At 28.0% G+C, this 17483-nt stretch overlaps 1 protein-coding gene across 1 annotated transcript; it reads right to left on the bottom strand.

Annotated features, from left to right (window-relative positions):
- Positions 1-216: 216 nt before the first annotated feature.
- On the bottom strand, positions 217-14864 carry LOC100159976 (ankyrin repeat domain-containing protein 50). Its single transcript, XM_001949271.5, has 17 exons — positions 14302-14864; positions 10903-11685; positions 10540-10803; positions 10184-10464; positions 9844-10087; positions 9521-9784; positions 9181-9270; positions 8712-9118; positions 8417-8643; positions 7722-7968; positions 7474-7657; positions 6044-6260; positions 5388-5558; positions 5083-5327; positions 4853-5009; positions 3582-3672; positions 217-3519 (listed from the first exon to the last, which is right to left on the bottom strand). The coding sequence occupies exons 2-17, from the start codon at positions 11572-11574 to the stop codon at positions 3345-3347; spliced, it is 3936 nt and encodes a 1311-aa protein (XP_001949306.2). The 5' UTR covers positions 11575-11685; positions 14302-14864; the 3' UTR covers positions 217-3344.
- Positions 14865-17483: the final 2619 nt, after the last annotated feature.

The raw sequence follows: 17483 nt of genomic DNA, 5'->3' as shown, positions 1-17483 counted from the left end.
ACTTACCATTTCCCATTTATCCAAGACTTTTGTACACTTGTCAAACCAATATATTGTACATTTTGCTAAAAATCCAAAACTGTTTTCATAGTTGTTGTTGGAGTAAACATTAAGTTCCACTGTAGGAATTTTGATGAGTATTTTTCTCTATATATTAATAGTCTTTATAGGGAATCTCACGGAATAAAAAATAAGGTTAAAATAAAACACCAAGTATTTTTAAAATATATTTCCATTTATTTAATTTAATATAATTCAAGCTTTACTAAAAAAAATTCTATCAGTCTACTTCACATTAGAATTATACAAAACTAAGTACCAAAAAAATAATAAATATCGGCCGTTGAGCTTTGCTTGTACAATATTATCAAACATAAGAAACGACATTAAAAATTGTACTAACAAATTTATTGACTAGAAACTTAAAGTAGTTTAAAAAAAGTTAATGTTTCGTACGGAGTTTAGTTACGAAAAAAAAAAAAGGAAAAAATAGTTATAAGTTTATTAGGTACATTATTTATAGTATAATAATGTAGATAAAAAAAGAGGACTAGAAAGATTTATTCGTATTACAAAATAGTTTAAATAAATAAGGACTAATCGTGATGTATTATTAGTTATTAGGTTTATTTAACTAGTAGGTATTTAAAAAATAAATACATTGATACCAGGTTGCATGAAGGATTTATTAATTTAATAGTTCAATAAAATGTAATGGACCAATCATGTTTAAGGGACCTTTAGCTCACAATTGATTCGTTAAATGTTAAGTGATTGTTCATGCAACCGGGCATAAGTATTATATTTTGTAATAAGCTTCAGTTATACAGTAAAAAAAAAAATTTGATACAGACAAGTAATTTGTTAGTACACAAGTGCAAATTTATTATTATCGTATACAAACAGTAAGTAGACATTAAACATTAAAATGTAAAATAAAACTAATAAGGAGTCATAAAATAAATATAATACCAACTCGTTTTTCTACATACTAGTTTATAAAAAGGGGCTTTGAATATAGTTATATCAATATGGTAAAGAATGATAATTACCAAGCCCCAAAAACTTTATTGCAATTGGAATAAAAAAAAAAACTGGTTGTTGAAATTGTTAGAAAAACAAATTCTTCAACATAACGAATAATAGAAGTTTAGGCAACACGTTTTTTGCACATGCACGCAATACTTGTACTGACCTAACATAATACAAACAATACTTCCATAGATCTACATAAAAAAAAAAAAACCGTCGACAACAAAGAAAATAAAAATCTGTTCATCGGACAATCCAAAAGTAGTAAGGAACACACACTATGCCGAACACTGTGGGTATTAGTAGTAATGGTGGTATATTATAATAAATCTTTCTAAAATTAAGGTTGTAAAAAAATAGGAATTTCTTAAAAAGTCCAGAGATATTTTAATCATAAATACAATTTATATTGTTTAATTTATCACAAATATGCAGACACGTGACATAGGCATTTGTATAGTATGGTGGTATGTTATGCAGAAAATTGTATGCATTTTGAACTATTGTCATGAACATTCTTGAGGTAGTTTCGTTTACTGACGTTAAATACGAATGTTGCGATAGATATGATGTGTTAAAATAATAACTATGAGTAAGAAAAGATGCAAAATTATATATTTTCTATTAATAACCATGTGTATTTGTGACGGACAAACTCTTAATTGATGGCTCATCAGAAATAATTATTGTAAAAAATTTAAGCATCAAAAGAAAATAGCTTTTAATTTACATTTAATGTAAATTATAGTTTGGTAAATTCTAAAATTATGTACTATTGTAATACAATAGCAGAACTAATCCTATGTTGTAACTTTTAGTTAGTAACAAAACCTGTGTCGCTCCGTTGGTTATTTAAATTTTTATATAAGTTAAGAGGATGTTAAATATTCAAATTTAAAAATGCTTATAAATTGCATAAAAATGTAAATATCATGAAAAAGCCAATTTAGCGATACAAGTAATGTTCTTAACTTAGTTTGATAATAGGTGAGTTCACTTTACTATTAAAATAACAAAGGGTTGGTTCTGCTAAATTTGCTATACAGAACAGGGGTCTCCAACCTTTTTTTTACGGCGGGCCAAAATTGAGATACGCTTTAGACTTGCGGGCCAACATTTTTAGAGGAATAGATTGGTTAAGAAATTGAAGAATAAATAAGATTTATTTAAAAAAATTAATGTTTGTTTTTATTGTATAATGAGTTTTTCTACTATTAGTTAGCGTTAGTAATTAGTGTAATATATGTATAAATTACTATTATAAGCTGTTACGAATAACACCAAAAGAAAAAAACAAATAAATTAATTTAATTCAATTAATTCAATAAATTAAAAACAATGACAACCAAATGAAAATAATCAAAACATTAATTAGCTTGGAGAGCCAGTAAAAAGCCCTTGGCGGGTAGGTCAAAGACCCCTGATGTAGAGCGTGGGTCAGTAATAGAAAACAAATGGTGTGCTGACATCCTCTTAATAAATTGAAAAAAACTTGATGAATATGTTGTTTTTAATTGAAGTACATTACGTGTACACATACAGAATTGGTTTATTTTAAATGCAAACTTTAGAATGGATTTTAAGTAATTACAAGTGTTTGAATCAATACGATTTAAAGAGTATTCTTTAAAATTAATACATCAGTAGTTTATAAATGCTCACTTCTACGGTTCTATCACAATCTCTATCGTTTTTAACTATAAGTAAACGGTACAAATGCCGTTATAAAATAAGTATATGGGATGATTAGCGATGTTTAAATTTACTTCAGTTTCTAACATTGAGAAACATTATCTCATACTAAAATTAGATTGCACTATGAATTAAACTATTCTTAAACCATACTTACAACTAAGTATACACAAATTAATCCGTTTTTTCTTTCTAATGTCAAGTTATAAAATTACTCTGTACAACCAAAATAATAATTCTATTACAAAATGGATGAATTTGATAAATACTTAGTTTTTGTGACACACCATGTTTAAAAGATAATAATAATATTTTATTGGCCACAAATACTTAAGAGCACGAAGGAAAGATATAAAAAAATATATTTCATCAAAATTAGATCAACTTGATACAAAATGTACATAATTTCTATAAATCTAAAGTATAAATTATTACTTAGTACATTTATTTTATTGATTTAGGCCTAGAGGATGATTGGTAATTTCTAACTTTATTACTGGGTTAGTTTTCAATCCATACATAGAAATTAAAACATAATGGCAACCTCTTAAATCATTTTTACAAAAAAAATGAATAAATAATCTTTAATAAAAACTCACTTGGGTTTATAGAATATATATTTACAAAGGCGTTTCTTTTCGCCATTTAAAACTATCTGTGGGCAAATGAGGTGTTTTATTTTTACGTCCAGCAGCCATTTCTAGACCATTACGAATAGCTGGCATTATTCTTAATGCTGGGTTTGTAACAATTCCATTACGTTTTTGCTTAACGTTTCCTAAATTCTTGTTATAACTGTAAAATAAAATATTATAAATATTAACATATTATACATTACATAAAATCACAAATAGTACTTTGAATCAGAAGTGGATTTTTTTAACACAGCCTTGTTACCAAGAATAATTCGCATGTGAGTGTCACGTGAAAAATGATCATCTGTCAATACTGAAATAATATAAAAGTGTAAGGGCATGCAAATACAAAATACAGTTCATAAGTAATTGGGTATATCCTAAAAACAATTATATAAGCAGCAGTTACATACCATGAAATATTCCATCTAATATGATTTTAAAATGTTTAAAATATGAAAATAAAATGCTGCAAGTATATTTCAATAAATGTTAGAAAATATTGTGAGTATTAATTTTATTTATCTTCATATTTTAAATCAATACAGTCAGCTTTTTATCTAACATTTAATTATAGTCCAAACAATGGTATTTTAAATTGAAAACAAAAAAATAATAGCATGGCATATTATATATTTTTACTAGAAAAGGAATTTCATTATAAAGAAAATACTATAGAGTGCAAAATGTTCAAAACAATATTTAAAAGTGAGTATTTTTGAATCTGGGAGACAATTTATTAGGAATACAATTTAATTACTAGTTTTATTGTTAATTTTCAAACATAAGGTACTAATTTAAAAATGAAAAATATGCCTATATTAAACTATTTCAGAAGACAATGACGACTTGTGATGTTTAAAGTAGATAGTATGCAAATTATTGCAATAGTCCTTTAAAAAATATATATTAGACAAGTTCAAATTCAACATTTTTGATGAATGACAAAAAATTAAAATAGAAAAAACAGGTGAAGTTAATGCCAATACGACAAAATTGGTACAGATAAGCAACTGTGTGCAGCAGTTTCTGTACACTAAGGTCCTTTTATTTGTCAACGGCCAAAAGCAAGTATTTTACACTGTGTTCTAACTGACCTGCACACTAATTGATGTTTATTTGTTACATAAATTATCTTAATTTTAGGAGTATAATAATTGTCATTTAAGTGAATATAAATGTTTTTATAATGTAATTTTGTATTATAGAATAAATACAGTTTAACAGATATTGTATAAAAGATGAATTATAAAATAGTTCTTATACTATTACATCTATATTAATCTATACAATGTGCGCATCTGCATGAGCCACCACTGTCAAAATAGCTTATAAAAAACAAAACAATGTAAATTTAATGATTTCCATGAAATAAAACATTCTTGTAAATTTACAACTAATACTGTATAAAATTTCTAATTTATTTTTTCTGATTATACAAAAATATTGAAAAATTGTAATTTATACACTTCAAAATCCATTAATTGCATTACCTTGAATACTTGGAGCTGATGGTTCTTCTGAATTGGGGCTGTGAGGCGGTGTTGCATATATAGGACTCTGCAGCGGACTTAGAACTTTAGAAGTAGGTCTCGACTTGATACGTCGACTACATTGTTGTAATTTTTGTGTAAACGTTAATGGTGTCAACTGCAAAAAAATAATGATATTATTAACAATTTTAAATATATTCTCAACATGTGTTTTGCCAAAATGTTTTTACTTGTGTTGGTAAATCTTGGTGAGAACTTTTAGTACTATCAGTCAAATTAGAACTGGATTTACTATAGTTTGAAACAAACGATGTTCGTTTAGCTGTTGAATCTGGTGATTCAATTGGTGATGAATCATGAATTGGAGCATGATTGGTGCAAGATAATAATGGATTAACTAATATAGCTGAGGATGGTTTAGTTTCAGTTGTTGAACCAGAACCACAAGAAGTATTAGCTGTATTAAATCCGTTACCTAAAAATATAATTAATTATTTGATATAAATGTTAAATATAAATTCATTTTTAATATTACTTTCGTTTTTTATAGGACAAAATTGTTCAAGTAGCTTAACAATATTGTCATGACCACTTTTAGCAGCAATTTTTATGGCATTTCGTCCACAATGGTCAGATACTAATGGATTTGCACCTTGCATTAACAATAATCGAACACAAGTCTCATTACCTTCTTGAGAAGCTATGCCTGTACAATTTAAAAACAAAATAATTAAATTAATGACAAATTGTAAAAAAATACCACATAAAAAACAAAACTTTCTTGATACTTAGCATAGTTTTATTGATTTAGTAAATAAAAGGAATGATATGTATTAATATTAGTCCATAAAATATATTAAATTATACTGTGATGTTATGAGAAATCTTTACAAAAATGTTATAACAATTATTTAAAATTCAATAACTAGAATACACATTGGATTTATTATAAACAATATATTTATAAATTAATGAAGTCAGCTGAAGTTCAAAAGTAAAAAAAAATAATAAAAATAAAAATAATATATAAAATTGATTAATAAATAAATTTAAGTTTATGTTATTATAATTTCACCCAATACTCTTTTTTTAAAATACTAAGAATAATAAGTAGTAATAAAAAAATATATTATATTATAATATAAAATCAAGGTATTTGTAATTTTAGTTTTATATATAATAATAATTTACCCAAAGCTGTTGCTCCTTGATTGCACGCATGATTAACACTAGCACCATGTTCAATTAATAATCGGACGATGACAGAATGTCCTTGCCATGCGGCCAAGTGAAGAGGTGTTCTATTTTCATTATCAGTTGCATTTAAATTAGCTTTTCCGAGTTTTAACAATAAGGATACCATTTCACAGTGACCTTGCCAACAACTAACATGTAAAGCAGTACGGCCCTAAAATGTAAAAACATAATATTTTTGGTGAATTTTTCTAAAACTTCAATATAAATAATTCAATACAAATAACAATTTACATTTATTACAATATTAATTATAATAATTACAACATTAACGACACTAATTTAGTTGATAACCTCATCCTTAGAATATTAGTTTTGGTCGAAGTTAGAATTCATTAAAAATTAAATTAAGGCTGTTGAAAGCGGACCATTTTTAAGAGAATATAATAGGTATATTCTTAGTGCTCTGTGATGGATCGTTATTGTACACGAGTCCTCGAACACATTATGTAATTAAAGATAAACTACAGCTAAGATTCTTGAAAATCCTTAGCATACATACACGCGATCACACTTCACTAAAACTTTATATCAAAAAAGTTTCGAATCCAATGGCTATGAAAGAAACCAAAAAGCAAAAGAAAAATTCATTTAGTACCGAAAGCACAACTATAATTTTGAAAACATATATTAATTCCTTATTCTCTATTCTAGGTTATGTAGAAAATGGATTTTCAATTTGTTGAGTTGAATCAAATAAGTTTTTAAATAAGTCAAAATTGATTTTGGGCTCTATTGTTACTAAACAATTAAAAAAATTAATTTCTTACAAAACAAATAGAAAAAATTCCAAGAGACTTTGTAATATGGAAGTTTTACTGCATATAAATATTTTTAATTATATTTTGACCAGTTAACAATAATTAAATCTTTTTTTTAAATAAGAAACAACGTTTTGAGAAACAATTATTTTTTTACTTGAAGAGAATACAAATTTGTATTTTTAAATTTTTAATAACTAAATGAACAAAATAGATTGAATTTGATATATATTGTATAATATTTCTTTTTACCAAAGTAATCAAAATTGAGTTTATAATATACATACATATATTTATCAGAAAAAATGGTATTTATCAAACATAATTCTATAAATTGATAATCTATGATCAGTAAATACATTTTTTGTTTAAAAATAACTAGTTAATAACTAAAAGAAAAATAACAAATAATATGTATTGTTGTTATTTGATCATTTATGCAATACTTTTTCTTAATATGATTTGAATTCATAATTATATTAAATAATTATACTGAACGATTTGTAGCTTTACTTATTTAATTAGATATAAAACAATTTTGTTTGTATAATATTATTTAATTTATGTAAAATAAAAGATTTTTAATTAAAAATACACGGTACTGACTTCAGAATCTGTGCTTTCAACATCTGCTCCACCTGGGTCAATAAAAAATTTGGCCATTGCTATATGATTTTCAAGAGCAAGGACATAAAGTGTACTTCGACCATCAGCATCTTTTTTGTTAACGTCAACTCCATATTCTACAAGACTCCTAACTACTTCAATATGACCTTCTAATGCAGCTAATCTATAAGTATACATGAAATATTAAGAATAGTTTTCATATTTTATTATTTAAACAATAATAATACCTTAAAGCAGTTCTTCCATCATGAGCTTTCTGATCTGGAGGGGCTCCATAGTTTTTTAAAAATTCACTTACTAAATCCGAATGCCCTTCTTCTGCTGCCAACATTAATGGTGGTTTACCATCATTATCAGTTTGATCAATTTTTGCTCCACTCTCCAACAATGTTCTGCAAACAACCTGATGACCTTCAAATGCAGCATAATGTAATGGTGTCCAACCAGAATTATCTCTATGTTGTTCATCAAGACCTATAAAACGAATAGATGTAAGCAACTACAACAATTTAACAGTAAAACTAATAATATAGTTAAATCAAAACAAGAATGTCCAGTCTTATTGAGGATTTTTATTCATCAAGCTATGTGAAATCTAGTTGTTTATTTAGTTGTGGTACATAACAAAAAATGTTAATTAAGTTAGATTAAATGGTTGGTAAATTATTCAAAAAATAAAACACATATTATCAAAATACTTAAAATAATACCTATTTTTGAAAGAAATTTCAAGTTTTTTCCCCAATCAATGAAAAAAATTCCTAGATTATAGTTGTCAAAAAAGGATATATATTTATAAACAATTAATACTGTAAAAATCACTTAGAAACAAATATAATTTTAACAAGCTTCTTCAAGCAATTTTAACAAGCTTGATGTCATTTAACAAATATGTCAAACCTAAAAAATCAAAAATACATACCTCTATCTAGTAGCTGAGACACTACAACATTATTCCCTTGAGCTGCAGACACACTGAGCACAGTACGACCTTCATTGTCTATGCTGTCTACATAACAACCCCAAAATAACAAAAGTGAAACACAAGCAGGATGTCCCATTGATGCAGCAGCCCATAAAGGTGTTCTACCTAACTTATCACAATGGTCTACATCAGCCTCTGCTTCTAATAAAATCTCGCAAACATCTCTGAAAAAACAATTAAGAATAAAATTAAAATGGTCAATAATGTTGTTAATTAACTTTTAGTATAATACCTATGGCCTTCAAATGCTGCAACAAGTAAAGGTGTCATTCCATCTTTATCTTCGTGATCAACAAAAGCTCCAGATTCCAACAATAAAGTGACAACCTTGGCATATCCTCCATTAGTAGGTGCACATAAAGCCGCAACACTCAAAGCAGTTCGGCCATCACTATCTTGATGATTAATATCTGCCCCAGTTTCCAGCAATCTTCCTACAATATGCGCATGGCCCATATACGCTGCAGCAATCAATGGAGTTCTACCATCACCATCAGTAGTATTAGGGTTTGCGCCGGCTTCTAGTAATTTAATCACAACATCATTGTGACCTCCCCAAGCTGCAGCACGTAATGCTCCACGCCCTTCACAATCAGAGCATTCTACATTGGCTCCGTGTTTAAGTAATAACTCCACCACCTAATATTTTAATGTATATCATAAAACTTATAATTTTAGTGGGTAAAAATGTATGTTATTACTTGTGAGTGACCACCCCATGCAGCAGCTCTTAAAGCAGTCCATCCTTCAACATCTGCATGATCTATTTTACAGTTATATTTTAATAGAAGCTGAAACAAAAATAATGAACTGAACTGTAACAACTGTTATTAACATTTACAGATAAATATCAATAACGTAAACATATAATTATAAAAATTTATACATGAGAAATAAAAAGTATTGTAACAGACATAAACAAACATCATTGAGTTGTTAATTGTTAATTTCAATTAAATGATTGATTTCATACAAATTTGTATTTATTTATAAAATATGATAGAATATTAGTTAGTGGAATACTCAAAACTATGTTTATACCTCTACAACTTCAAGGTAACCGTGACGTGCAGCTATATTAAGTGGTGTTTGTCCATTATTGTCATTTACTTCTAAATTTATATCTGAGTGAGTTTTTAATAAATCCTGAAGAACACTTAAATTTCCATCCATTGCAAGCAAATGCAAAGTATTCCTGCCATTGATATCTACTTCATATAAATTTGAAGATAATAAGGTATTTGAATAAAGTACTGAATTTTTTTCATATTTTGGCGATGACACTAATCCAGAATTTGTTTCAAACTAAAAAAAATAAATTATTTAAGCAAAATTAAATTTCAATATTAGTATTTATTTTTTACCTTGTTAGATTTTATATCAACATCTGATTTAAAACAATTACTAGCTCCTTCCAAAAAATTAACAGCTTTTCTATCATAACAAGGAATTGTCATACTATCGGCAATTTGTGCTCCACTATCAATCAACCATAGTAATGGCAATAAATTTGTGTCAGAAAAATTTGTCCAGACCGGTAATGGATTTACTCTTGATAAATGGTAGGCTAATTTATGAACTTCATCATATGCAGGGGGTTTTGAACATCTAGATAAATATATGAAAGTTAAACATAATATAATCTAAAACATTTATTTTTTTGATTTCCTTTTAAATACATTTTTTTTAGATAGAAATAAATACCTAAGTGTATAATGAAAAGCAATCATAGCATGTCCTTCATTTGCAGAGCACAAAAACCTTCTAGTGCAATGTTTGACATCTAGGAACCATTCTCCAAAACTGTGATGAAATTGTATTATCTTAGAATCTCTAGGTAATGAAAATATTCTTCTTAATAAGCTAAATCGTTTGTGGAATTCTTCAATAGACATGTATTGATATACAGAATGTATAATACTACTTAATTGTTCTTCTGATAAAGGTTCTGGAGATGCCAAGATAACATTTAACAAAGGTCGCACCTGAAATACAAATGTAGAGTTAAATTATTTTTAAAGATTTAATTTGTATATTTTCAAAAATATAAAAGTACTTACTTTTGAAAAATGTTTTGAATTCAAAAGCCTCTGACAAAACCATAAATACAATCCATTTAGAGTTCCAGGAATATCTTTTATTTCCCTCAAGACTACACATCCGTCAGATATTCCATCTAATACCCTTTCCAAATAAAGAAAACAACCATTACTTTTTATGTGCAATTGATTTAACATTTCAGCTGTATCTCTACTCATGTGTTGGCGTAAAGATTCTTCTGATTCCAAACGGCTCAATATGTACTGTTGTATATCTCTGACAACCTATGAATAAATATTAAATAATAATAATATTATTACAAAGGATTGATAAAAAAATAAATAGGCAAGTCCTATAAATAACAATAAAATAGTCATACATACTTGTGATTTACGGAGATCATCTATGCAAATTTTACGAAAACCAGAGAACATACGAGCAACATTTTTATTTTGTCTACGTGTTGTACAAATAAGCATCAACCATTGGGGAAATAAATGATGATGTGTAGCTAATAACTCTGTAATGGTTTTACTTGAATTATTCTTAAACTTTGGATCAGATCTATCATTTGTACATAATCCTTCATCAACTGAGTCAACTAAAAGAAACATTGTATGTTTTGGTAATTCAAGATCATTTAGTGGAAAAATAACAGCTTTTTTAAATGCATCATCAGCATCTTTTACTATATTGATTGGGGATAAAGATTCTTGTATTGCTAGATCAGATTTTAATCTTTCTTTGTATGATTTGGGCAATGAATCAGATAACTGCGAAACCAAACTTTGAATAAAATGTGTAACTGATAATGTGTTTATATTTTGAGCTTGACAAAAATGATAAGCTAATAGTCTTCTGTTTAATGCACGTTGTTGTCTGCCGGACGGATGAACAATTTCGCAGCACAGTGAAGTTTTTCCACATCCAGCACCTCCGACTAGAAGTGCTCCACATGTTTTCCAATTGCTTCTTTGATCAAAGCAATGTAATAATTTTTGGAATACCCATTCGCGGCAATAAAATGGTTTTTGAGCCAAATCACTTGAAGTCATTTTGTTCTGTTTGTTTTCATATTAGTTAAATAATTCTCAATTTTCGATATCATAGGCCAATTTAATATTGTTAATTTAACTTGTATTTATATGTTATACAATATAGGTAATCTGAAACATAAAAATGTATTTCAGTTTTAATCATAAGTACCTATTGCTATTAAGTATATTCAATTATATGCATAACTATTAAACAAGTTGCAAAAAAATACCATTTATAAGGTTTAGATTTTTAGAAGAATATTAAGTTTAAATAAAAAAAAATCATGAGTAAATTTAAATGGAAACTAACTACTGAGAATTTATATGTTGTTTTAAGTGTTTTAACACTATAAAACTGTACCTTTATATTATTATATATTACATAGTAAGTAATACAACAAATTTAAACTTGACTTGATCAATCAAATATAGGAAATAAACATAGATACAAATATCTTTATTTAGTATAGTTTTATATTTTAAAAATTTAAAACACATTATAAACAATTATAAAATTGTTTTCATAACATGCCAGTGAGGTTATCATTAATAGACTTCAGTGGAAAATCATTTTATGATCCTTGAACTTAATACCTACTTAATAAAAACATGATTTGCAATACAAAATAATGTATTAATAGGATGTTAATAATGCTTTATGTATATTTTATAGTAAATATGTTTGGTGTTGTAATAAATGTTATAAACAATTTCATAATAGGCTCGTTAATAGGTAAATAAATTTAAACAATGACTAATAATATTTGTTAATAAAATATAATTTAAAATTGTTTTTATTATTTAAATAATGTCAAAATATTACGGGAAATATTAGGTAAAAGCAGGGATATTACTTACTTAATAGTTATTTGAACGAATGCCAGAAAAAAAACTCCTGTTAATAAAATCATATAAAAAAAACATAATTGTACCTACATGCCTATTTTATTAATTATTTTCTTTGTAAATAAATATATTATTTAGGTATATGTTACGAGTATATACGAGGGTATATAGTTACATTTTACACATCATATTAAAAAAAAAAAATAATAAAAAATTACATATACAAATTTAATAATTTTTTAGCCATAGGTATATTAGTCAAGAATCAAGTCCAGTTAAATTTTTTGATCGAGTTTGTTTACATGTCCTTTGTAAGTCATTGCCCAATTTAAATTAATCTTAATAAAGCTTTATCAGCACCCATTACTTTTTTCATATTTTTTTAACAATTTCCAAGTTGCAGATTTGTATGCCCAACCAAATTACTGATTTAGTTAAATATTTTAGATAAATATTATTTATAACCAAACAAACATAACCCCCCGACTTAATTCTGGGTTGTAATATGTAGAAATATAGCCCAAATGTAAATGTACAATTATGTTTTTTTAATACAATTTTATTATCGGGGACTATTTTCCGTATATATTTTTACCGGGGACTTATTTTTCATTACCTACATAATCCTAATTTTTTTTTTGATAAATTATAATTACTTATTGAAGAAATCAACTAATTTAATTTATTAATTTCATATACTACAATTTACAATTATTTTGCTTTTATACCTAACTATAAGTACATTTCTTTTACAAATGTAACCATAATGATAATATACAAATCTAGATTGTACAGTAATAAGAAATGTTAATACCAGTGATATGTTGTATTTCACTACTCACATCAAATAATATAACAGCCTATTATCTAGTAAATAATTAGTAATAGGTAATAATCTCAATTAATTAGAGTTGTTCTAAATCAATGTAGATAACGAGACAACAGAATATTTTACATCCAATAGGTAGATCAATTTAGTGCATTGACAATGTTTACAATGCAGGGTACATGACAAAAACACAACCAACTGTTAAATTGACCCAAAGAAATAAACAGCTCACTGTACAAAGGCTACTTGACTACATATTTAAGTGCGTCCTAACACCTGAAAGACCTTAACAATAGTGCAGAACATGTATATTTTGGTTGTTACATTTGTTCAAGTCCTACGGGAAATCATAGAAAGGAAAAGGAGTGTTGCTAGTAGGTAGTTGAAATATATTAACTCAGAAATAATTTAATAACCATTTAATGAAATGTTCAAAATATTTCTGTGTGCATTTAAATTAATTTTACTGGGTGACGTGAAGACGCCACACTAAATCTGAGAATTCATGTCTCACTATTATTGTTCTGTACCTTCTAACACATAAGTCACTCAATACAACAATATATTATTATTTATCTATGGTGTTGAATATGTGTATACAAATATACGGCCTAACCTAACCTAGATAGGTATTCATAATGAATCAAAACTTATGACTCATGTTACTATTAAGGTTGTACATTCCTTCCTGTTATATATTACCTACTCATAATGTACAGTCGTACAGATTATCAGAGCCAGTAGCACATTTGAACCATGCCGAGCATATCAAATAAATACCTACTCTATGAAAGTGCCAAATATACTTTATAATATCAAAAATCATGTGAATTTAGTATAGGTACCAGTTTTTATGAGATTTATTGAAACAAATTGAGTATCGAGTTAACAGTATTGAATGTAAGTGTGCCTTGCAAGTCTCAAACGATGAGTGTCGGTTAGAACTATTGAGCATAATCTTAATTTTTTTAAGTGAACTGAGCCCGACGCCTCTGAACCTTAAAGATACCACCCACCCGTCCAACAGGCAGAATGTTGACATTAAACGTTAGGCAGTGTGCCGTGCTTACCTCGCAGATGACGGTCGACGGAGACAACAGATAACCAGACCAGCACGGCACAGAAGGTAGCATGACGATCGACGGAAACGAAACACTGACTGACTGGCTGGTATCTCGGCGAAACAGTCGAACGGGAAAACCCGGCGGATCGACGTCTTGCTTCGGACAATGTCTGATCAAAAACGACCAACTAGTGACTGTCTGCACGCGCGACGTTATCGTTTAGACGCGGTTTGATTTCATCCGTCGCCGGCCGAGTAAACAAAAACAAAACGGAATGGGGAAAAAAAACAACAAAACTAAATTAATACTCTCTGATTAATATCACCGCCTCCTTCCCCGCACCGTCCGAACGATGTCGGTGTACTGTATTTTGTGTGTGTGTGACCGAATGCGCACTACGGTGGTTTCTATCGGCGGCGGCTGTAGTCACAGTAATCGGCTGAGCGGTGAGTCGTCGTCGGTGGGGGCGTCGGTAGTGAGGAGTGAGGACGGTGGAAAAAAATTTCAAACGTGTGATATCCGCCGCCGCCGCTGCTGCTGCTGTATAAAATCCAGTGATGGTACGGGTGCGTGTGCGTGCGTGCAAGCGTTGGGTTCTGCGACGTGCGAGCGCGGTGAGTAGTGGGCAGCAGCTGCAGCGGTGGTGAGGTGAGTGTTGTTGTTTGGAACGTCGTCCTGACGTCGAGCCGCCGCCGCCGCCGCCGCCTCCACCTCTATCGTCTTATCATCGTACGCCGAGCCAGCCGTAGTGAGTGGTTGTGACTATTATTGTTAGTTGCGACGCCGCGACGGAGCGCCCATAGGCTGTAGTCATTGGCCCCCATGACAAAATGTGTTGTGTAACAAAAATATTTTTGTCGTGATAGCCTACATAGGCCTGTACACGTAATTTATCGATTGCTGTTCGATGAGACTCGAGAAAATTATTAAGAGCGAGGGGAAGCGTTTATTTCTGCGTTAATTATAATACTGGCGCGCCGCAGTCGTACAACTTTTAGACCGTCAACGTATTTCGAGTAGTCTCTGGTCAGTGCTCAGAATTTTCTTGTTACCTATAACCTATTCATCAAATTCAATCAAACAATTTCACTAGTCATTAATAAAATAATAACTACATAACCACATTGAGAAGTACCTAGTCGAATATTTTCAACTATTTGGTATATTATAGTAACGTGTACCTAAACCATTAAGGTGTCAATTCAACTCGGGAATACGGTTACACTGTTACACTTTCGTGGATTTCATTCATATATAAATCAATTAATGTTGGTAACACGTTACCTACAAGTTGAATATTATTATAATATTATATTCTACTCAACATATAACACGGTGTAGGTATAGTGAGTAGCAGTGGCGGCTATCCTCAAAAAAATATGTGTTGCTGAAAATATATTTTCTGAGAACCCACCCACCTTCCAATATTTATTAGAAAATAAAAATTACCAATATTCAATAATCAGTGGTTATTGGTTCACATATTTTAGATTCTGAGTGGAACGATGAATATATTAATTTTACAATGATGTGTGTTTTTTTTTTTTTATTAGTTTTTCATTTTTTTTTGTGTCTGTCATCACCTTTTAGGACAGTAAAAGTGCTTGGATTTTCTTCAACAGTACTTTTTCTGATAGGAAAACAGTTTTCTCTGTTTTCGAGAAAATTTATTTTGGTTTTTGGTGTAACATTAAAACAAATTACCGTACATACGTGAAATATTCACTGGTTGTTTATATTTTCATTTTCTATAAACCGCGAAAAACAAAATAAAAATTAAGGAAAAACGGGAATTTTTACGCTAAATCTGTTTTCGAGAAAATTGATTTTGATTTTTGGTGTAACTTTAAAACAAATAACCGTAGATACATGAAATTTTCAATAGTTGTTAATATTTCCATTTTCTATACATGATACAATTTTCAAAACAAAAAAAAATTTCATAATAAAATAAATAAATAAATTTTTATAATAAAATATTTTGATTTATTTTGAACAATTTAGGGACATTTTCAGTTTCCAATATTATTAGTTTTTTTTTCTATGAATGTCAATAAAATTTTATTTGTTGGTTAAAAAAGTTTGAAAATTTAATAGAAGGTTCCTATTATATTGTTTCAAAGTCAGATGAAAAAAATTAAAAATACATAGTCACAATTTTTTTTTATAAGCATCTAAAGTTCAAATATTGACAAAATATGTAAAAATGACGAAAATTTGCAAATTATTTTGAGTTAGAAATTCATGAAAAATGTTCTTTTTAAATCTTAGATTTTAAAATGTAATACAAGATTCTTCATAACTTTGTCTACCTTTTTAAAGAAAAAAATGTACTAGCAAGTTAAATTAAATTTTTATGAGCGTTTGAAATTCATATTTTTACAACATTTGATACTCACTCGATTTCTCATTTTGTTGTAATTAAAAAACGAATGACTGTAGATACTTGAAAATTTAACTGAATGTTTATATTAGCATTTTCTATATACGATAAAATTTTGAAAATAATTTGACTCTTTTTGAGCTGTTTACGGACATTGTCAGTTTTAAATTTTTTTAGTTTTTTTTTTTTAAATATCAATAAAGTTTTATCTGTTGGGACAAAAAGTGTAAAAAATTAATACAAGGCTCCTGATGTATTATTACAACAGCAGTTGAAAAATATTAAAAATACATAGGCACAATTTTTTTTTATAAGCATTTAAAGATCGAATTTTGACGAAATTTATGAAATTTAAAATTTAAAATTGAATAATTATTTTTTAGTTAATAATTTATAAAATGTTCAACTTTTATATCTAAGGCTTGAAAATTTAAAACAAGATTCCATGTAAGTAGTTTATTCTGTTACCAAAAAATCTAAAAAACACATAAGCACAGTTTATTTTTATAGTCATTTTAATTTCAAATTTAGACGAAATTACATATTATAAAACCTAGAATAACTATTTTAATTATTTTGTTATGATTGTATAATATTATTCGTAGGTACTTGAAACTTCTAAAGTATAATATTATATATCTATGATAGTATCACACTATCACAGTTTGTTGTTGATGCATAACGCGTTATAAGTACCTAATGGATATTGTGATATGATTAATTTGGAATTTATTACAGGTACCTATTATATGTCAATTTTTTTTTAGATACCATAGATAAGTATATATATGTCTAATACCTAGAC

The sequence above is a fragment of the Acyrthosiphon pisum genome, chromosome X, assembly GCF_005508785.2.
Source record: "Acyrthosiphon pisum isolate AL4f chromosome X, pea_aphid_22Mar2018_4r6ur, whole genome shotgun sequence".
Lineage (NCBI taxonomy): Eukaryota > Metazoa > Arthropoda > Insecta > Hemiptera > Aphididae > Acyrthosiphon > Acyrthosiphon pisum.
The sequence above is the reverse complement of the archived record's forward strand: the minus strand, read 5'-3'. Positions and strand labels throughout refer to the sequence as shown.